The following is a 22,089-nucleotide window of genomic DNA, read 5'->3' as shown; positions in this document are numbered from 1 at the left end:
ATCAAGTAACTTCAAATCTGTTACCAATCTGTTTCGAGTGCATCAGTGTTGAATATGCTGCCCCCTGCTGTCCGACAGAGAAATAACACGGAGTTACCATATTAGAATAACTAAATATTTCCAAAGGGATAGTTCACCCAAAAAAATATTTTCTGTAAACATGACATCTACATTTTATAGGCATTTAGAGATTTTGCAATTCTCAATATCACAGCAGAATACTAGGCTAAAAATTAGTGTTATATAAGTATATTTTTTTAATCCTCAGAAATTATTGAAAATAAATAAACAGTCAGTAATAAAAAAAGAAAAAAGATACAAATGGAACAAACAGTCCTCTGAGTTTGTTATGTAGGTCTAAAGTATTCAACATCCCAGCACAGAAACTGAATAAATGAATATAAAATAAAACAGCATAGTCTTCACTGTAAGAATTAAACTTCCTTTGTTTCTTATTAAAGCTACAAAAGTCCTTCGTTCAAAGGCAGTAAATGATTTTCTTTGTCTTTTGTTGTTTGATTAATAATATCAAGCACACAGTCTGCAGCAGGAATATTAGGATACTGTCACTTTAAGAGCTGCACTGGATCCATTTACTGCTTCACATTTACTCACTTCTTACATAACAAACAAGAGTTTATGTGAATAAGGGCGCACATTATTAAGCTATAAGCTAAATGATGAATTTAATCTTCTTCACAGCGCAAGTGCTCTTTCAAGCTTTTAAACATGAATATATCAAGCACGTCCCATTTTGCAAGTCAAGGTAGATGATCTTACTGATTTGCACGTGAAATTAAAAGCAAAATACGCACTGCTGGAAAGGGGCGCATCTTGATTATTTCTTTAAGGAAAAGCAGAAAGTCAGAGACTATAGTAGTATAAATCAGTTTTTATAATACAACAAAATGTGAATTAACCCCATTAACATCGCATCAGTAGCAAACATTAAAACCTTGAATATGTCTTATTTACAGAAAGTGTGCATAAGTTAATAAACAGTGCTGTGCCATTACAAACACTTTTATCTTCCTAACCCCAGATGACTGATATAAAGACACGTCAGGAATGGTCTGTCCGAGCTCTCAGCTGAACTCAAAGTCCTCGTCCTCGGGCGCAGACGAGCTGGGAATCTGTGTCAGCAGGTCACGAACGTCCTCCTCATCACTGAACGGGTTCTCCTTATACTCCTCCTTCAGCCACTCTCTGAACTGAACACAAATACACAGTTACCAATCAATGAATCAATCTGGATTGTGCTCCAGGTGAACTCTTCCTGGACGGAAGCAGCTCAGCTTTACTGTAATTGAGTCATTAAGGGATGAGGAATCACCTGCTGTAGCTGGCTGCTCTCAAACTCCTGCAGCTGGTTCTGGAAGCCCACGTTTGGTGAAGCACACGGTCTGGCCACTTTCACCGCAGACAGAGCCTCCTGCCATCCCAGAGTCGTGACGGTCATGACGTACGCCACCACCAGCGTCACGCTACGAGACACGCCGGCCAGACTGGAGAACATCAGATCACAGATCACATTCAGCAGATTCACTTTCGCTTGCCTTTAGAATAATTACAGGCGTTTGCTCATGATTGTTCATACTGTAGGTTAGTGATCAATACAAGCTCCTAACTTAGTCGTGCAACTCCAAATCACAGGGGAAGAGCATGAGATTTCAGGAAAATATTACAGACTAATGTGTTTGAGAATGAACCGCTCTGAACACAGCAGTGTTATAGTCTCTCAACAAACAGAGGCTCGTGTTTACTGTTGTTTTGGGAAGTTTAAAAATACCCGCCCCCCACCCACCCTTGACACCTAGTTATCAGCTGTTCACATGGTCACACTGGGCTCGATTAGGGCTGGTATCTGGGTTGAGTGCACATTCTGCTTCCTCTTATGGTAGACTCATATATATATATATATAAATGCATGCAATCATATGGAAACCCAACCCTGTTTAATTTACGGTGTTGATTCAATATCTGGAGCACATACTGTACAAACCCTTCACTTACCAGTGAACCAGACAGCCCTCGCCTTTCAGTCGGGACTCGTGCATGAATTTAATGCTCTTCTTAAAATGCTGAATTCTGTGGAGGGGAAAGAGACTAATTATGTCAACTTCATGCAATTCTTTAGAGAGAAACAATGTGAAGGATACTGCAATGAAATCTGCTCCAAATGCTCCACCATCACCCCATCCCAAAGAAACCCAAAATCACAGGACTTAATGACTACAGACCTGTGGCTTTAATGTCTGTGGTCATGAAGTTGTTCTGTTGGCTTATCTAGAGCCCCTTTCACACTGCCATTCTGGCAAATACAGGGGTAAAGTGTTCCTGCAATTGTTCCCGGGTCACTAGATTTGGCACTTTCACACTATCAGTGTTGACCCGGGATATGTGCGTGCTTTCACACACAACCCTTGAAGATCTCGTAACGACACGTGACATCAGCGCGTGAAGTGTAATCTACGAGTCGACAACGATAGGCACGTTACACTTTCACTGAAGCAAGCGAACGATCTCGGCGTCAGCGCGGAAAGTGAGGAACTAACTGATCTCTGCTTCATTACAGTTTGCACATGTGTTTTCGTCGCGAATGTTGATCTTCCTTCAAAACAGCCGGTAAAAGAGTCGCGCGTCATCACTTCGACACGGAATTAGATCTGGCTTTTGTTCACACAGCGCTCGTCCAGGGTCGAACCCCGCAATGTTACTAGGTCCCCGACCCGGGTTCAATTCGGTAATCAATCCCGGGACGTGGTTGCTTTCACACAGAAGGCGACCCGGCAATGTTCCGGAAATATTGCAGGTCCGACGTGCAGTGTGAAAGGGGCTATAGTGAGAATTGGCCAATTCAAATCCAACACTGGCGCCCCCCAAGGATATGTACTCTCCCCACTGCTCTTTTCCCTCTACACCAACAGCTGCACCTCTACTAAACCTCTGTCAAGCTCCTGAAGTTTGCAGACGACACTACAGTCATCGGCCTCATCCAGAACAGAGATGAGTCTTCTTACAGAGGTTAAAGAGCTGGCTGTGTGGTGCAGTTATAGTTCAACAAGCTCGAAAACAGTGGACTTCAATACACAACACTATTTATAAAAATATTTATCTTCTTATTCACATTTCCCTGCTTTTGTACATATCATACCTGTACACACAAATAGCATATATTGTGTATTTTTACTATCTGTATCTCGTCACTGTAATCTGCTTGTGCTGTGGAAGTTTCTGTCACCTAAACAAATTCCTCCTATGTATAAACATACCTGGCAATAAAACTCTTTCTGATTTTGATTGTGATAAAAATGTATGCCTTCAGTGCAGTGGATATTTCTTTAAATGTTAATACTCTCAGACAGTAGCTGAGAAGCTAACAATGTATGCCAAGGGAAAAAAAAGCCGTTAAACATGGAACTGGAGGTCAAACTGACTCGCGAACATCATAATCTTAATTAATATTTTGCATGCACACACACACATCCCACAACAACGCTGGTCCATAACCCTAAATGAGAAATAATAATAATAATAAAATCCTAGTTAAATAAAACAAAACAAAAAAAAATCCTCATTTTTTGTTTTTACAACAAATCGATTTTAGAGTTAATGTTATTAGTTTTAATATCTTATTATCTACTGCATTAACATTCAGGCATTCAGTGTGGCTTAAAAGGATCGATCACCCAAAATATATTTTCTAGGATGTTTCTGAACAGTTTTTGTTTTTAATGCGAATGTCAATGTGTTCCAAATAAACTTCTGCTGTATGAGAAAAAAATAATCTAAATATCGGCATCACACAGGCTAGGAACGACATGAGGATGAAAAAAATAATGACAGAATATCCATTTTTAGGTTAAATATCCTGTTAATTGTGAAAAAAACAACCTTTTGGGGCCACTGTAGTACAGTTGAAGTTTGATCTAGATTCTGTGGAGGGTTTTCTTCAGACTATGACGCTGACAGTGCCGTTCCTCCAGCGGTAGGAAGGTCGTAACCATAGCAGTAAACAGAGAATTACGAGACATCCTGTGTACATGATGTTTTCCAGATGCAGATTACTCACAGCAGCCGGTCGCTCGAGCTTTTACAACTTCAGTATTTACTGCCTTCGCAGTTCCTGTTAAAACTGTATTTAGGATTGATGCTGATACAAACAAGAGTGTATTGAAGTGCTCAAAATATTTCAGTAGATTTTCAACTGGAGCTAGTATGAAACATCATTAAAACACTGGCTTGAATATGCAATTATTAATTAGCAATAATTATTTACTAGCAAAAGCCCAAAATTAAAGTTAGGCAAGTTTGTTATTAAAGGGTCATGAACTGCCTTCTTTTAGTATTTTGTACTGTTCTCTGAGGTCCACTTGCAATGTTATCTAGATTTTTACACCAAAAACACATCATAATTGAGAGGTATCAGGCTATTTTCTGACCTGTCTTGACCCCCTCATCAGAACGCTCTGTTTGAATAGGCGTGATTATAGACTCAGAAGTAAACGCCCACTGATGTGATTGGCTAACAGTTGTGTTTGTTTGACAGTCTCCATCCCTCACAGATGGATGCTGCTGTGGTTTAAGTTAAAAACCCATAAATACTCAGTACATATCAAACAATCTGTGATAACAGACCAAGCATAAGTATATTATATATTAAAAACAGTTCCTCACAAAGACTGCGATGCTCGTTTTACAACGCTCAGCACTGCATAGTGTCTTGCTGTCTTCTGGGCATTTTTATCATTTGGTTTATGCGTAGACATTTATTTTGCTACATTTTCAGAATTTGTGGACGGGGCTAAACGGGCAGTGCTGTAGAATCGGTGGGTGGGGCTAAGCGGGCAGTGACGTAGACTCGGTGGGCGGGGCTAAATGGGCAGTGATAAACTCGGTGGGCGGGGCTAAACGGGCAGTGATGTAGACTCGGTGGGCGGGGCTTAACGGGTAGTGATGTAGAAGCAGTTCATGACCCTTTTATGATAATCTAAATGATTACTACAGTTCGTAAAAAATAAATAAATAAAAAATTTCTAAAAGTTTCTATTATTTCTAGGCCTTTGAATGATTGGAGCAACTGAACTGCAATGGGTCTGGTCTCTTGTTTGGTAGACTCTTTTTTTTAGTTTATAAAGGTAAATCGGTTTAAAAAGCTAAACTAAATCGGTTCATTATATGAAGTAATTATGTCTCTTTGGAAGGCTTGGAATAAGTTGCTTGATTCATACGCTGAGAAGTTATTTTACAATGGGTCGGAACCACATGGGGGTAAGTAAATGATGACTGAATGTTTGTTTTTAGGTAAACTATCCCATAACCTTTTGTGTGTAGATACAGTCCTTGTGATCTCCTTGTTTTTAGTCAGGTTTGTCCTCCTGTGGACGTTATGTTTCCTAGTTGTTTGCTCTTTTGTTAAAATATTATTAAAACACTACATTTGGATCATTTTCTCCCTCATCTCTGACAAAGAACAAGAGAAACACAAGATTCACCGATTAACAAGAAACAGGTGCAAACAATTAGAGGACAGTCATAGTGGTTGAAGCTGATAAAGACTGGTAAGGAATGGTCTAAAACTATTGTTCCCAGGTTGCATAGATTTCCCCTGCAATTAGTATAATAGAAATAACTGGATAAAAATTTTACTTTTTTAAAAGAGAAATTCCAAACTCTTTTATTTATATATATATATATATATAAGACATTGCAGATTTTCATTTGTATGTAGGGTATCATTCGTTTGAGTTTATCAAATGTTCTTCAAATGAGAAGTCTTCGCAGGTCCACTTGGATCCAAAACTCTGAGGGTGTTTGGATCCAAAGCTTTGATGAGTGCATCAGACACGGGTTGGGTTCAGCACCAGTGGCCAAGGATCTCGGGGGAATTTAAAACAAATGTGCTTTCTCCAAATGGACTCAATAACTCCTGGATTCTTTATTCATCTGGTCAGGTTAAAAACATTATGCCAGAAGTTATAGAATGTAATGAGGTTACCGTGATCATCACTGAGTGAAAAATGATTTATGTTTCAGCACTTAAGCGCATACTTGTCATGTTCGTGTTAAGTGCGTTTTTGAGAAGTGCACATAGAAAAGGGAAAAATGTTTGTAACCTAGCACTGAGAAATCCATCTTACAGATATGAGATCCATCAGGAATCCACTCGCTTCATTATGGTGTGTGTGTGTTCGTGCAGAACATTTCTTCTTTTCTTTCACTTGACTTTTAAAGATTTTAGGACCTGAGAAGACCTCTATCTCATACTAATAAAAAATAGATCTTTTAAGAATTGAAAGGTTATTTGAAGAAGGGCAGAATGGTTATTCGATGGCGTCGCGGCGAAAACCCCTTTTGGTACCTGTATTTTTAAAAGTGCAGATTCACTATAGATATTTCTAGGACTTTTCTAGGTCTTAAAATACCAATTATAAAATCCCCTGATATTTACATGTTTTCCATAACTGGGGAAATAACATGTGCTACTGATCACTGACAATCTTGGGTTAACATCTTCCTGCTAAAACCTAATGGCTTGTGTGTGTGTGTGTGTGTGTGTGTGTGTGTGTGTGTGTGTGTGTGTGTGTGTGTGTGTGTGTGTGTGTGTGTGTGTGAGAATACCTCCATAAAAAAACTAAAATAAAACATTTTGTCTTTCTGTCTGCATATTCTCCTTGCAAGGAAAAAATAAAGATTTTTTTGGTTTGAAACTGTCCAGATAGTGGCAAGAAATCCAGAAATCTGACTGTGGTTTCTTTTAAGCATGCAGAGACAACAACACCACGGCAGGTACGGCGGCATTTCCTCCAGAACATCCATCCTTCTGACAGGACCAGGATGAGAAGGGCAGGGCTGGTCCAGTTTGGTTAAAGAGGGTCAGTTTCACATTACGCATGGCCGGGTTTCGCAGGCTCGTAAGGGTGACAAGAGGGCTGATGGTAACGGGGGGGGATAAAAATAAAGGCGTAGTGAGACCGAGGCATCACTGCAGAACCCAGCTCACGACTTCCTTCCTGCACCAAGAGGGCCACAAGAGGAAGTGTGCGTACGTGCGGGTCTTGAGTGTGTGTGTGTGTGTGTGTGTGAATGCATGCGTGCTCAAGGGTGTAACTAGTCTGATATGGCATGAAAAACTAACATCACAGCGTTAGCGTTAGTGAAGACTGAAGAAAAGACAAGAGGGAACAGCACGTGTGAATGCAGAACTTATAAAGCGTTTGTTTATAAAAATCATTTACATCTTCATGTTGCTACAGTGCCTCGCGCTGCCCACTGGCGGCCAAAAGAGTTCATATAGAGCTATTAGTGAACGAGCCCATGAGAAATGCATGCTACTCACAGGTTTTGTGTGGGCGAATCTGCTGCTGGGATACACAGATAAGTCATCTCCTGAAGAAACAGAGGAAAGACAGAGATGGGCTTTAATACACCTCACTATCACATGCTAAACAAAGAAAGACCTGGCGTGTAAAGCTGTTGTTTCATGTCATGTCAAGACCTCTATTAATGTCATAGTAAACTCAAAACAATGCATGCATAAATGCACTATATTTCATTGTTTACTCTCAGGTCTTTATTGGATCTAGATTCAACTGGCTGCAGCACATTAAAATGCAAAAAAAGTGTCATTGCAAGTGTGAAATACTCAAGACGTGTTCTACTAAATGTATAGAATGAATATATGAGTACATAAGAATTAGAGGTCAATCGATGCTGGATTTTGCTGATACAATAATATTTAAAGATTATTGTGCTGATTGTTGTAATATCTATATATTGCATGTTAAATTGTGTTTTTAGTCTTTGCTCTCTGACGGGGACTATAAAAAATAACATCCAAAAAAAGACTTCATGCATAATGTGGGGCATTTAATTATAAACAAGCCCAAAATACTCCGGGACTTTTATATTGAAATGTATATGCTTTACTACTTCTATATCCCGGCTCATTCAAACAGATGAGAGAGACAAAATATGCACAATTACAACCATCTACAATATATTCAAATATAATCAACATAAACACTGTCATAATTCGATAATCTATTGACATAAAAGCACAGTATTCATTGACTGATAACTGCTATGAAACGGAGAACCTGTAAAATCCAAACGACTCTGTGTTTTGACTTTTATTGAATTAAATCATATGTTTTTGAAGTTTAATATTAACATTAGGATGTACTGTGGTACTCAAATTTAAGACCTCTTAAAATGCTAATAAGACTTTTACTGCTGCTTGATTCATCTACACAGAACTGAAGCTGAACCCTAGATAGAGCGAGAAAGTTCCCGGAGCAGAAAGTGTTTGTGTGTCTGTCACGGTGTAGACGGGGAAACCTGCAAAACAGTGAGTGAGTAGTGTACTTCATAAAAGCCTGGATTTAAAAATAAACTCCATGTTCATATTACAGTGCAAAATGATCCATAAGTTTCACCTTTTGTTTAGAAGGTAATGAAACAGAGAGAGTTGTTGTTTTGATATTATTTCATTTTTTAGATCTGGAAAATTTTTCAATATGGTTTTACTGTAGAAGTGTCTTTTGTTAGGCTTTGAAGTTAAGTTTAACGTCAGTCTGTAAAGGTGCATGAAGGTCTGTACCTGTAGAATGGGCGCCGCGGTGTCGTGGATGGAGAGGATGTGTGTGATGTTGTTTCTGGCTAGTTGCTCCCTGTCTCTGGCATCTGGAAGAACAAATCCACACGTTTATCATCTTTCCTAACCATGCACTTTATTAAAATAGAGTTGTGGATTCTAGCCTTGTTCATTCTTACCTTTGAAATTGCCCAAGTACAGGTCTGGAAGAACCTGGAACGACACAAGCAGGTTTGTTCAGGCACAACCAAACCAAAATTAAAAACGTAACATCACTCAGTTTTCTGTGTTTGTGTGCTGGTTTCAGACATCAGTTCAAACTGATGCTGTAACATCATGCTTTTGTAAAACACTGGGACAACAGTCAGCTTCATCACGAAGGCTTGAATTGTGTTCTTCAGAAATGTCAAGTTTGGCCACTTTTTTATGGATTACATCATTACATATTATTAACACAACTGCAACAAATTATCTATTATTTATCGATTCTTCTTTTATTCTGTTACATTTGCCAACCCCCTTTGAAATGAATAATTTCTGGATTAAAAAGTTATTCTGAAATCAGTGTCAAAATACAGAAAGTTCCCATTGTGAAGGACTCGCAGTTAAAAGTTAAAATCATCTTAATGCTGGATGTGTTTCAGGTTTTGTCTTCTCCAGATGTTCACTGATGGACTGGAGTGCTGTGGATTATTGTGATGTTTTTATCAGACTCTCATTCTGACGGCACCCATTCACTGCAGAGCATCCATTGATGAGACACTGATGCAGTGCTACATTTCTACAAACCTGATGAAGACATAAACTCAAATACATTGCTAAGGTGTTTTATGTGGTGATGTTGATGTGAGCAACTGTTAGCGCGTTACTCTGTGGTTGCTAGGGTATTATTATGCAGTTGCTAAGCCTTTCTAGTAGTTAGCGTGTTCCAGCCGGCGCTTAAGTTTCGTTATTGTTGAAATCAATAGCGTTGGTAAACGATCAACAGTGAAACTCTCCTTAACCAGCATCCCTAAAAACACCCTTCCAACGTCAAGATCGTCTTCCCTCTCGGAGCTACAGAAGGAGATCTACCTTATTGATTCCGTTTCCCATGCCACAGTGACAAGTGTTTCAGGAGTCCGCTTGAAACGAGGCTTGCATCGACAGGGTTCAGTCGCTGCTGTTATCGTCGTGTTGAGCTCGTGACGAGCCTCTCTTAAAGGCGCAGTGCACTCTATTACCGAGACACGCTCTTCATATTCTCGCGATACTTCGGAGGCCTGATTCAATCACTAGCAAAGTGTTTCATTCTAGCATCCAGGACAGTTTTAAAGTAAATATCTGTTGCAAAAAGCAAAAAGGTTTGCATTCCTTCGATGATCCTTTTCTGCTAAATGGACAAATAAATGAATAAAGATAAACCTGCATACGACAGAGGGCATTTTAAGGATTTATAACATGTTTTATGATCGGTCAATCCATTTTAACGCTGCTTTGTAAATGTTTCTGCATGCAACCCAGTAAAACTAAAATAATTCCAATTTAAATATATAATACATGTTCAATTATTTATTCATTTAGAAATATTTATTTAACATATTTATTTTAAAACATTTTTATGTATTTATTTATTTATTTTAAATATGTATTTATTTATAAATAAATAAATCCGATTTATTCATACATTATCCCTTGCAGTTTCTATTTACTCATAGCATTGAATTTCGAAATTTTCGTTGAAAGCATTTTTAAACTTTACAAACCCGTTACTTCTTATTTATTAAAATGCAACGTGTAAATGTTCATTTCTCAGTCAGCTACATAAGCTAGCACGAGATTAAACGTGCTCTGGTTCTCTGCTGTTGATTATGTGTGTCTGGCTGATTCTTACTTTCACTTTGTAAACTAATACCCGGAAGCCAAGGAGAAGTGGATCTAGGCGGAATGTAACAAGGTAAGTGTTACACTGATACACTGTTGCGTTTCTAATCCGGGTTAAAGATGTTTTTCGGCAGTAGAAGAAATCTAATATCTGAAGTCAACTAACGAATAAATAAAAAGTTTGGTTGTTTCTCTCGAGTAATGAAAGGGAAAGCAGAAATGTCAACCTTTCGAATAGCGATCTCGTTTTTCTTTTCTCGTTTTGGTTTCTAATGTGTTTCTCTGAAGTACTGTTTGTTTTTGACACTTAATTCAAATCTGCGTCTTTGATCGTCGGGAAATATTTAAAACATTTTTCTTTTTTCAGAAAGCACGTTCTCCATGTTACTTCCGCTGTCCTCCATACAGAGTGTGTTTTAATGTTTGGTGATCTGCGTCTGATGTAGGTTTGTGCTGCTCTTAGGGAAGTGGTCTTCAGGAATAGAGGAAGTATGAGTACAGCAGCGAGCCTGAGTCTCATGAAGTCCAGAGATCTGATCAAGAAAGAGCCTCTGGATTATGGAGGCTTTGGGGAAGTGTACCTGTGTTACCACAAAACCCTGGGCCAGGTGGTGCTGAAGACGGTCTACACCGGACCCCCGCGCAACGGGTGAGTGTGTGTGAGTGTGTGTGTGTGTTCGAGAGAGAGAGAGAGAGAGAGTGTGTGTGTGTGAGTGTGTGTGTGTGTGTTCGAGAGAGAGAGAGAGAGAGAGAGAGAGAGTGTGTGTGTGTGTGTGTGTGTGTGTGTGGTTGATGAGGACACAAATTTGGTTATGACATGGTTATGACATAGGAATTACAATCAGGAGGTGATTTATGAGGACATTTTCAGTGTCCCTGTATTTCAAAACACTTATAAATCATACAAAATTAGTTTTTTTTTTTTTTTTTGAGAAAGTAAAAATGCACAGTTTCCTGTGAGGGTTAGGGTTAGGGGTAGGGTTGGTGAAGGACCACAGAATATAGTTTCTACAGCATAAAAACCATTACACCTTTGGAGATTCCCCAGAAACCACATGTGTGTGTGTGCAGCTTGAGATGCTCAGATGTTGTGGGCACTGCCTGAGTTTGATGTGTGTGTGTGTGTGTGTGTGTGTCAGGCGTCAGAAGCAGTCTCTCCTGGACGAAGGCAGTCTGATGAGCAGGTTAAGTCATCAGAGAGTGGTCAAGCTGCTGGGGGTGATTCTGGAGGACGGAGACTACTCTTTAGTGATGGAGCTCATTCCTAAAGGAAACCTGCTCACCATGCTGGAGACGGTAACAGCACACACACATTTATCTGTCCAAAAATACACTGAATGTACCAAAACATTATTAGCCTTAGCTGTTAAAATATTATACTTTACTATGTTTTTCCAATTTGACTTTCTATGTTTTCAGTACTGATCATAACTAACAAAACATCAATTTTCAGGATGTCAGCCCTTTAAATGTTTACGTTTGTTTACATAATGCCACTGTTGCTATTTATGAAACAGAAAACACAAACCTCAGTTATTTTCCATGCACTAAATGTTTAGCAGATTTAGTTTTTAGTTTTGTTTTGGATTATTACCGTCTTGTATGTCAGTGAATAGCTACATAATTCACTTTGGTGCGTCATTTATTTTAGTGCAGAGTCAAATAAAAAAAAGTAAATTTTTTCAGTATGCACATTTATATTATACAAGTAATGATTCATTTGAAGCCAACAGAATGAAAGCCTATTAACAGGCTTGATTTGATGCTTAAATGTTTTTTTTTTATTATTGCAGCATTTTTGTCCATCTATGCTGTTTGCATTAACACACATAAAAATTAAAAATAAAATAAAAAATGCAAAAATGGTTAATTGTTCATAAACATGAACGTGCTTGTCTACAGTAAACTCTGTTTAAAGGACACCAGCATCTGTGGCAGGGTTGGTATCTTGATGTAAATGCAGTTTCAGGTCATGGGTCTTAAATGTGCAAAATGCTTGCACTCTCTCAGGTGAATGCTTCATCATTTCTATCCCTGTATTCACAATCCACCTGCCCTTGCATGCTCTAGAATACAAACACTGTTTGCTCCATTTCCCCGATTTGCACAATTCATTTAGAGAATCATGTAAACACAGACAGTGCATGCAATAAACACCTCATTCAAAGTGAAAGATGTGCCACTTTTTGACGTCTTCAATAGTTTCCTCATGTTCGGTGTCCAGGTGCCTGTCCCAATATCTGTGAAAGGAAGGATCATTCTGGAGATCCTGGAGGGAATGGTTTATCTCACGGAGAACCAAGTCATCCACAAAGATCTCAAACCAGAGAACATCCTGGTGGACAAGGACTTCCACATCAAAGTATAAAGTTTATCTATAAATCCCCCACAGAACATGTCTTTTTAAAAAAACGTTAAATATTCACATTATTGAAAATAATTAGTCATAAGAGATTTAGAGGCAAATAAGGCATCTTTTTAAAATGATTTCTAGAGAGAAGGGAATGAATGTCTACCTGAAGATACAATTGTAACATTTATTGTTAAAGTTATTTTCTGCATACTAAAGAACTGAACACTGTGGGGTTATATCTGTTATTGCACAGCTCTAATCTGCTGACAGTGACCAGTGTTTCCATGCTCTGCTTCAGATCGCTGATCTGGGTCTGGCCACGTCTCAGGTGTGGAGCAAGCTGACGAGAGAGGAGTCTCGCAGACAGAGTCGTCTGGGCAAGAAGTCGTGTGCTCGCGCCGCAGGGACGCTGTGCTACATGGCTCCTGAGCACCTGAAGAGCATCAACACACGCTCCACCGAGAAATCTGACATCTACAGCTTCGCCATCGTGGTGTGGGTCATCCTCACCGGCCGTGAACCCTACGAGAGTGAGTCTGCTTCACATCCGCTGGACCGTGTACTAGCAATCTCTTAGAAGGGTGTAAAAGTCATGTGATGTATTCTGTTGTTTAGAGCATTCGTGAGGAACAGAATTAAATATGATTTAAATTCATTTTCACTATTCCGGTCAGTTTGCACAGCCCAGTTCCTCTTTCTCAACGAAAATTATATGACACATTTTTAAAGAGCTGAACGATGGATCATATTTTAATAGTGCTTCTCTCTTTTCATTAAACATAATTATGCAATATTTGCCTGCTGGTTATTTGTCCTAAAAATGTGTCATTTTAATTTGCCATTTGTGGTTTCATGCATAACCTCCACAAGTTTTGACGGCGGTTGCCAGATATCAAGATTTGTAATCCCCCAATCAGAGCATTTCTCTGAAATCAACCCGTTTTCTGTCCAGTGGATTCATTAAAGGGATAGTTCACACAAAAATGAAAATTCAAAGAGAAGAAAGAAACGCATACATGAGTAAATTATGACATTTTTTTTTTTTTTTCGGTGAACTATCCCTTTAATCTTTAAACCCGGCAACCATGTTTTTTCAGCTATCTTCAGTTAAAGCCTCTTGCACTGATATAGTTCATCATGACCATTTCAGATGCATCTGATCAGTTAAACATCTGTTTCATATTTGCAATGTAACAAACTCAAGGCGAAGACTGAGTACTCAGAAAGTGTGAATATATTTGTGGTGTTTCTTCAGATGCCAGGAGTGAAGATCAGATCTGTCACTGTGTGTGTCAGGGCGAGCGTCCCGACGAAGCGCTGATCCCTCGAGAGACTCCTCAAGACATCACAGAGCTCATGAAGACCTGCTGGAAGGAAGACCCTCGGGACCGGCCCACATTTAAAGGTACAAGCCTAAAGCCAGACGGGTTTAACATTCATTGAGTCTGATTCTGAATGGAACCGAATCCTAGACACAGCACTCATTATTATACTCACACACAGGATTCAAATGTCATTTGATTTGGTATTTCTAATCAATTAACAGGTGAAAACTGATTGTTCTTAACTCTGCAGTGTTTCCTCTCACTTGACATCTGTCTATTGATTTTGGGCCTTGATCACAATCTCATTGGACTCATTTTATCTAATTAGTCTTATGTTTCTTTTTTTACAGATAGCCATGAAAACTTTGTGAGTTTTTACCAGGAGAAGCTGGAAGCAAATGTAAAAGCGGATTTGGAAAGTCTAATGGTGAGTGTTTGGACATCAGAATATATTGATTTGTTTAACACATCATTCATCACAGGTATTTAATATATTGCTGCTTTTATTGGATTACATTAATTACGCTTAATTGATTAATATAATTTGATCTGATTATGGTGCATAACACAATATGGACCATTTGAATAGTCTACTATCATATTCTATTACATGCGATATTTCAATTTTCACGTTTATGATTTAATTGCATTCTAGTTCTTTTTGAATAGATAATTTCTGGAGTATGTGCATTATTCAATCTTAAATAATCATCATTATCGTGACACTTTATGTGTTCCTTTACTCAACCTGCAAACATGATTTCTTCTGAAGTGTCATGATTATCACAATTTAAGCTTTATTCGCTTTCACACACACACACATGCACAGACAGCCGTTGTTTAACCTGGAGATTATCTGTGTTTGACACACTCTCTAATGTAAGAGATGCAGTCAGGAAGTCTGTAAGTGAAGTATAAGACCGTGATGCTAGTGTTGTTTTGCACAGAGATCGTATGAGGGCCCAGAGGAGATGGTAGAAAAGCTGAAGTCCCTCACAACAGACTCACTCGCTCCTGAAGGTATGCTGAAGTATTCACCAGCAGCCGTTCCTATTAATTATCATTGTGACATCAGACCACTTGTACATCAAGTATATGCCGTATTTTCTACAATATCTAAAGCATTTACCATCTGTTACAGTTTCACTTTAGATATATATATATATGTTGTTTATAATGAATGCCACTTTAATTCATGTTTGTTTTATACTTACATTTGTCCTTCTTTTTCTATTCTGAATACCATTATATTGAAATAATTGATTGTGTAGTAATGGTAATTAATATGCATGTATTTCACAAAGTTTTTACAAAGCGTTTGTCGTAGTAATTAGATAAACTTCTATAGTGCTGAACAGAAAGTGCAACAAATATAATTTTTGTGTACCCATTTGTCCAATATCAAAAGACAAAAATGTGTTTTTAGGACTTTTTAACCATATGGAGAGTGAGAAGAGTGAAAGATGTTGAATTTGCTGTCAGTAGCTGTCACTGGTGTATTAGAAAGACAAGCTTTCTGTAATTTAATGCCAAGGTAATAAAACACAAAGTATGGTGTTATAAAGGTTAGGGCTGCACAATAATAGTTAAACGGTTATTAAGGGTCCATTTCTGAATGCAATAATAAAATTTGATCATGTGACCATGGATTTCTAAGAGTGATAACGGAGTGATCTAAAATAAGTTGTTTCCTAATCAGTAAAAATGTTATCCCAGCTAAAAGGAAACATTCTCACAACTTTCACTAATGCTTTTTTAAAAGTTATATAAATATTAGGACAAAGCATTCTTAAGGTAATGTTTATATAATGTTATTATAAATGTATTCATATTTGAGACGCGTTCTCATAACATTGACATAACTTGTCATTCTGGTGATTATGATGTTACTTGTAACATTCTAAGAAATGTTTGTGTAACCTGTAAATAATGTTCTGATCACAGCAAGAAAACGACACACTTTAACATTCGTAGAGCAGTGAAAATAAATGTTCAAATAACATTATATTTTGGGATTAAAATAAAGTTAGCACAGTGCTGTAAGAAACATATTTGTAACCTTTAAATAGCATTGTAATTGCGTTTCAACGTTTTTAGAAACGTTTAAAAACAATGGTTCCACAACATTTGTATAACCCAACTTTGTTACCTGGGATCAGGTGCTTGTAAATGCAGCGCTGATTGTTGTTCTTGTGTGTGCAGATCCTTCGCTGTGTTCCAGAGACTCTCCAGGGCCCTTGAGGAGCTCAGACATCGGTCCGGTGGAGGCCAGCATTGAAGACCTCAGCTTCAGGACCCCTGAGGAGTCTCTGCTGGAGATAGACGCCGCGCCTCCCAGTCCTCCCAATCTAGAGCTCAAACTGGCACAAGAGTACAACTACCACAAGTTCGGCAGTCGTATAGTGGATCAGCCGGACGGCAGCGTTTATAACCCGCTCCCGCAGCAGCCGGCTAGCAGCAGGTGGACCGGAGAGGCTTCTTCTGTCAAGTCTTGGACTAAACCCTCCACTCATCCAAACCCAGAGGAAGAGCTCCATCCCAGACCTGCAGGCTCTTTTGAGGGCTTGCACAGGCCAGAATTAGCGAGTCAGCTCTCCGTGCCGTATTCTGAGCGACTCCCTCATCATCCGCTGTACAATCGAATCAAGTCCTGTCCAGATAGTGCATCTCCTGCAGCCGAATCTTTCATGCTGGATTCTCAGCCTGGCCTGCGTTTCTCGCCCGTCGTGTGTCCTCCATCTGACTCAGGTACAGTTCACAACTAACAAATAATTTCTCTTGCACTTCATACAATACTGATTGTGTCAAAGCAGCTTCACAGGGATAAATAGGAAATATCAGCAGCTCTAAAAGGCTATATTGTCATTATTCACTCACCCCAAGTCAGATTAGTGTTGGTTCTGTCCAGAAAGGGCACAATTTTATGAAGCATAGTCATCTGTAATATTTGCTTGTTGGTTATTTATCCTGAAAACATTTCATGTCAATTTTAATCTTGCACTGGTAACAGACCTCTACAAGCTTCCATGTTGGCGGTTGCCAGATTTCAAGAGTTTAAATCCCCCAATAAGAGCTGTTTTCATAAATGGATCTGTTTGATGTTTTTTATGGTTTTAGTTTCAGTTAAAGGCAGGGTAGATGATTTGGTTCAGAAAAAAATTTTGTTATGCTGGTTGAAAGTCTGTTCACATCTCGATAGCGATCACTTAAGTTAAGTGCGCTTAATGTGTTTATATCGTCTGTGGAAGGTGTAGGACCATAAAATGTTCGGTCCTTGGTCGGAGGATTACGTTCATTACGCTGTGTGCTTTTTGATACAATGTTTCCTCATCGGGAAAAGAGACATGAGCTAATCTGCCAGTGTTGATGCCGTCTGTTATCGTGTCACTAGTTAGTTTCATCTTTGCGCGTGTTTCAGAAGAGGCGTGGCTTCGGAGAGTGATTCTGCAGGAAGAGTGGGATCTTATGCTTTCAAAGCCAGCTTGCTATTGCTAGCCTCTCTGAAATCATCTACTATACCTTTAACAAAAGTCTGATCCAAGAAAGTTTTATTTTGGGTCGGGATGGGGGTGGTCGATTTTGGGTAGTTAAATGAATGTATATATAATATATATATATATATATATACATTTTTCCTGATCTGTTTGGTTTTCCATTAGGGTGGCCTGTGGCCATCTCAAACGCCAGTGCGATTCAGATCGGGAGTTACAACACCATGAATCTGCGAGTCTCTGATAACAGCCCCTTAAGCTCGTTATCCACTGGATCCATCAGCAGAACCAGATATAATGAGCTTCTACTGAAGTACGGTAAGACTCACTCTGTTTCAGACCTAGTGAGCTGCTATCTAATTAAGTATTCACTAATTTGCATACATTTTCAGAACCAAAATCTGAACACTGAATAAAGTAACTCGTTTCGTTAAGTTAACTTGTTATGTTTTTTTGACACATAAAAGGTCTTCACGGACGTCATTTTGGATTTCTATTATTTGTCACTCTATTAATCAAAATATTCTGCCAACCGCCAGAAAAAATATCACAAATATTTAGGGATAAAATGTTAATTGTATATGCAATATACTTTAATATACCAATTTCCTTCAGAAAATAAGAATACAAATGTAAAGTTTGGTGTATGTACGTGCAGCTGGAGACTGTGACTGATGCAAATAGATGAAGTGTAAATAAAGCAACACCTAAAACACTAGTTTGAAACAACAAATTATGAAAACAGCCCAAAATTGACCAATGCATGCTTTTTGCCTCAACAAAGCCCTTGTTTAATAGTAATCCTGTTCAAATGAGTGATCTCTCATTGCTTCATATGTGCCGGACCTGATTGATTTCCTCTGTCTGATTGTGTTGTGATGATCAGAGGAGTATACAGTCACTGAGAGCCACCTGGAGGTCGTGCGTCAGAACGTGGGTGGAAACTGGAAGCAGGTGGCTCGGAAACTGGGGCTGACAGATATAGATGTGGACACCATCGAGCACGACTACGACCGAGACGGCTTGGCAGAGAAGGTGCACCAGACGCTGGAGCGCTGGAAGATGAAGGAGGGTCTGCTGGGCATCACCGTGGGTAAACTGTGCCGTGCGCTGGAGGGCTGCATCAAGCCCAACGTCCTCCTGCAGCTGCTGCTGAAGTCTCAAGACGCCGCTGGAGGGCCTTGAAGCACCACCTTGTGCTTGTGTCATAATCCCATCAGTATCTTCTTCACTGGAGGGAATCAGATTGGGTAAAGGGGCATTTATACAACTCTAACAACCTTCATCAAACAGGGAAACGTTTCAAAGACATACAGTATTTCTGACTGTGTTCATGGTGTTGGATGCTGCGTCATAATGATTACAATTTTGTGAACTATTCATAGCACAGAAGTTATCTTTCTGCCATGTGATCTGAGTTCATCGTAGATTCTTTAAAAAAGTGCCTTTTTCCTGAACCTGTTCAGTTGAATCAGTCTTTATATTTCTGACCCAGTCTTCATGAATGTAAGATGCTTAATGATTTTTTTATGTTTAGGGATGTCTTTCAGATTAAATACTGGTATATAGATCCGTGACAGGAGTTTGCATGTTCTCTCTATGAGTATGTCTCAGTGCTGGGTTGCATCAGGAAAGGCATCTGGCGTAAATCCTGTGCCACATCCGTGCGTGAATAACTCTGCTGTGAATCAATGAGATGATGAGAAAGATATGATAATAACAAATCAAGAGAAAAAACAACATAAAGTGTATGGTGTTGGGCCATCATTTGCCACCAAAGCTTTAATGCACTTAGGCATTGACTCTAATTTCTTAAAATTAAAGCTTCTTTATTGGTAACGATGGATGGATTTCATGCAATCTTTCCATTGCACAAAAAGTGCTGTATACTGAACGTAAGGTTCTTCAGATGATTAAAAAAGTAATGGTTCTCTGAAGAACGGATCACTTAAAGGTTCTTTGAGGAATCCAGAGCGGTGCATCTGTGACATTACTGTATGTACCCATGTGTTTCATCAATGCTGGTTCATCGATCAGCTTTGTGTTGGTTTGCAGGGACACAAACCATGTCAGCAGAATGATGGTCAATGCATAACAGCCAGGATTGTCTTTTCATACGTCACCCATCTTATCAATTATCCATCATCTAAATCTGACTTTTTTATTAAAATGTATTTTTTTCTGAGATGAAATCATCTTTCATTTGTCTGTATTTCTACATAGGAAGTGCCCTTCTTTGTAGCTAGAGGTCAGTAGAGAGTATCTAAACCCTAAATCAGCACTGTTAGTTAAACCATGATCTTCAAGCAGCAAACACAGCATTTGGTTTTACACTCACTGTTAAAAGCAAGAGAAAAAGTTGTACTTTTTAGACACCTAAAAGAAGTCACATACAGCATATATTGCACTTTTGTGTGTGTGTGTGTGTGTGTGTGTGTGTACTGGTATCCACTATATTGGGGGATCAAATATCTTGCCTCGCAAGGATAGTGCAGAACCTGATTTTACCAAGTGAGACATGTTCCTGGGACAACATTGTGATTAACCAATCAGATTTGAAGAACCAGTTTATAGATTTTGTGAAGTTTACGCTTAAAATCAGTGTTCGGTGCTTGTACATCAGTGTCATTCATCTATCATTTCCTCTGATTTTAGGGATTACTCATGGTTAAGGTTAGGTTTAGGTGTAGGGATATGGTTAAGAATATATTTTTGGAGTAAAATGTTCTTCCAGGGTCAACAAAATATGTTGACCTAGGAACACATCGGACTTGGCAAAATCAGGACGTGCCAAGGATAGTAATCCCTTCATTTTGACCTTGTGGGGACATTTTTAGGTCCCCATGAGGATAAAAGCTTATAAATTATACAGACTGAAGTGTTTAAAAAATCTAAAAATGCCTGTTTGTACAGAAGAAAAACCATTACGTCTATGGGAAGAGCCAATAATTATAGAAATGCCCTTGATGTGTCATGTATACCAAAGCATGTATGTTTTCATTCATTCAATCTTTCCAAAACCCAGGAATGATTGAAAAAAAAAAGTAATGGGAAATGATTTGCAGTTCATTACTGAGTTTAACAGAGTCAGTTTCATTAGTTAAACAAGTCTGGGAAAAAGGAAAGAAAAAAAAAAACTTTGAAGTTCACGAAATATGCCTGTTTATTGATTGCAAGAGTTTTGCAACAGAAAACTAAGCAAACATTACAAATGACATTATAAATATTATACCATGGCCACTCGAACTCGTTCCCTCGAGGTATAAATGAACACAGTGCTGGGTACTGAGTGATTACATGTACTCATCATAATTAGATTATATTACATTTTATTATGATCGTAATCAGATTAGTGTTTTTATTATGGATTACATGATTACATATTCACACAATGGCATTAAATTATTTATAATGTGTATATATTTTTTTAAAGAGTGACTTCAGACGATATCTTTTGTCGTGTGTCCGTGGATTACTGGAGTATGAATGCATTCTCTCTATCAGCTGAAAGCACGGTGTAGTTCTCAATACATCACTGCTCAACGGCTCAGTTTGACAAAAAATGGTATTAAATGGAAATAACAACAGTTAAGTAAACAGACATCAATGTCACTGATACATAATTTGGTACTTTTGCTCCTACCAAACAGTTCTATAGACACACATTTAAGATTTATGAACTTGAATTGCGTATAAAATGTTCATTTATTTGGATTAATAATAAACTAAATGTGCACTGAATTATGTTTACAATCCTGAATAAATATCACTGTCCATGGTGCTGAATGCATCAGATTATTGACACGTACTGAGAAAGCGTGTCCACAAACAGGAAGTTGATTTGGGGAGAACAAAGGACAAAAGTATGGGTTGTCCTCTTTTACCAAGCACATCTCATCTCATCATCTCATATCTTCCTTCACCTTTTCATAAGTTAATACAACTAACCAGAACTGCTGAATTGCTTTGATCAATATCTGAGCTGTAGCTCCTTTTATTGGTTTAATGCAAATCAAAAACACTGTCCAAAAACAAACCTCCCTGTTGAAGAACTTTGCTATGAATGTATTTTCATCTGTGTATTTGTGCATCTACAGCTTAATAAGTTTCAGTAGAGAACAAACATACAGATTCGATAGAGTTCATATTTACTTTTAATAAACGCTGTACTAGAAAACACTGTGAATGTGATAGTAGCCAACTTATGGAGTGTTTGGACTTCAGTACACTGTCTGTTACAACAGTTATGAGTCTGACGAGGCTAATTAATAAATATTACACTCCGATTGCCCAATATTTGGTTCAGCAAGGTACCGCTGGACTTCCACAGTAGCGTCTGCTGTAACGCTGTGCTTTCCTCTGGACTCCATCACTCTGTCACCACAGTTTGTTACCTGACAGGTATACAAAGACCTTGTTAGTGAGTGACATTATTAATCCAGAATGAGCTCAAAAACCAAA

General features: G+C 38.6%; 2 protein-coding genes across 4 annotated transcripts; one reads left to right on the top strand and one right to left on the bottom strand.

Annotated features, from left to right (window-relative positions):
• Positions 1-872: 872 nt before the first annotated feature.
• On the bottom strand, positions 873-9,807 carry dusp22b (dual specificity phosphatase 22b). Its single transcript, XM_026197499.1, has 7 exons — positions 9,671-9,807; positions 8,776-8,809; positions 8,603-8,685; positions 7,340-7,389; positions 2,014-2,088; positions 1,334-1,505; positions 873-1,211 (listed from the first exon to the last, which is right to left on the bottom strand). Exons 1-7 carry the CDS (start codon positions 9,689-9,691, stop codon positions 1,086-1,088), a joined length of 561 nt encoding a protein of 186 aa, XP_026053284.1. The 5' UTR covers positions 9,692-9,807; the 3' UTR covers positions 873-1,085.
• Positions 9,808-10,440: 633 nt separating this feature from the next.
• On the top strand, positions 10,441-19,820 carry LOC113039554 (receptor-interacting serine/threonine-protein kinase 1-like). 3 transcript variants are annotated; one of them, XM_026197465.1, is made up of 11 exons: positions 10,441-10,532; positions 10,906-11,108; positions 11,599-11,755; positions 12,684-12,821; positions 13,111-13,342; positions 14,068-14,217; positions 14,488-14,564; positions 15,085-15,157; positions 16,340-16,885; positions 17,797-17,946; positions 18,515-18,813. In XM_026197465.1, exons 2-11 carry the CDS (start codon positions 10,951-10,953, stop codon positions 18,811-18,813), a joined length of 1,980 nt encoding a protein of 659 aa, XP_026053250.1. In that variant the 5' UTR covers positions 10,441-10,532; positions 10,906-10,950. The 3 variants fall into 3 exon arrangements, with proteins under 3 accessions (XP_026053250.1, XP_026053257.1, XP_026053265.1); XM_026197472.1 differs by having other exon boundaries at positions 10,448-10,532; positions 10,923-11,108; XM_026197480.1 differs by lacking the exon at positions 10,441-10,532 and having other exon boundaries at positions 10,951-11,108; positions 18,515-19,820.
• Positions 19,821-22,089: the final 2,269 nt, after the last annotated feature.

The sequence above is a fragment of the Carassius auratus genome, chromosome 2 (assembly GCF_003368295.1).
Source record: "Carassius auratus strain Wakin chromosome 2, ASM336829v1, whole genome shotgun sequence".
Classification (NCBI taxonomy): domain Eukaryota; kingdom Metazoa; phylum Chordata; class Actinopteri; order Cypriniformes; family Cyprinidae; genus Carassius; species Carassius auratus.
Note: the sequence above shows the minus strand (reverse complement) of the source record. Positions and strands in the feature narration are given on the sequence as shown.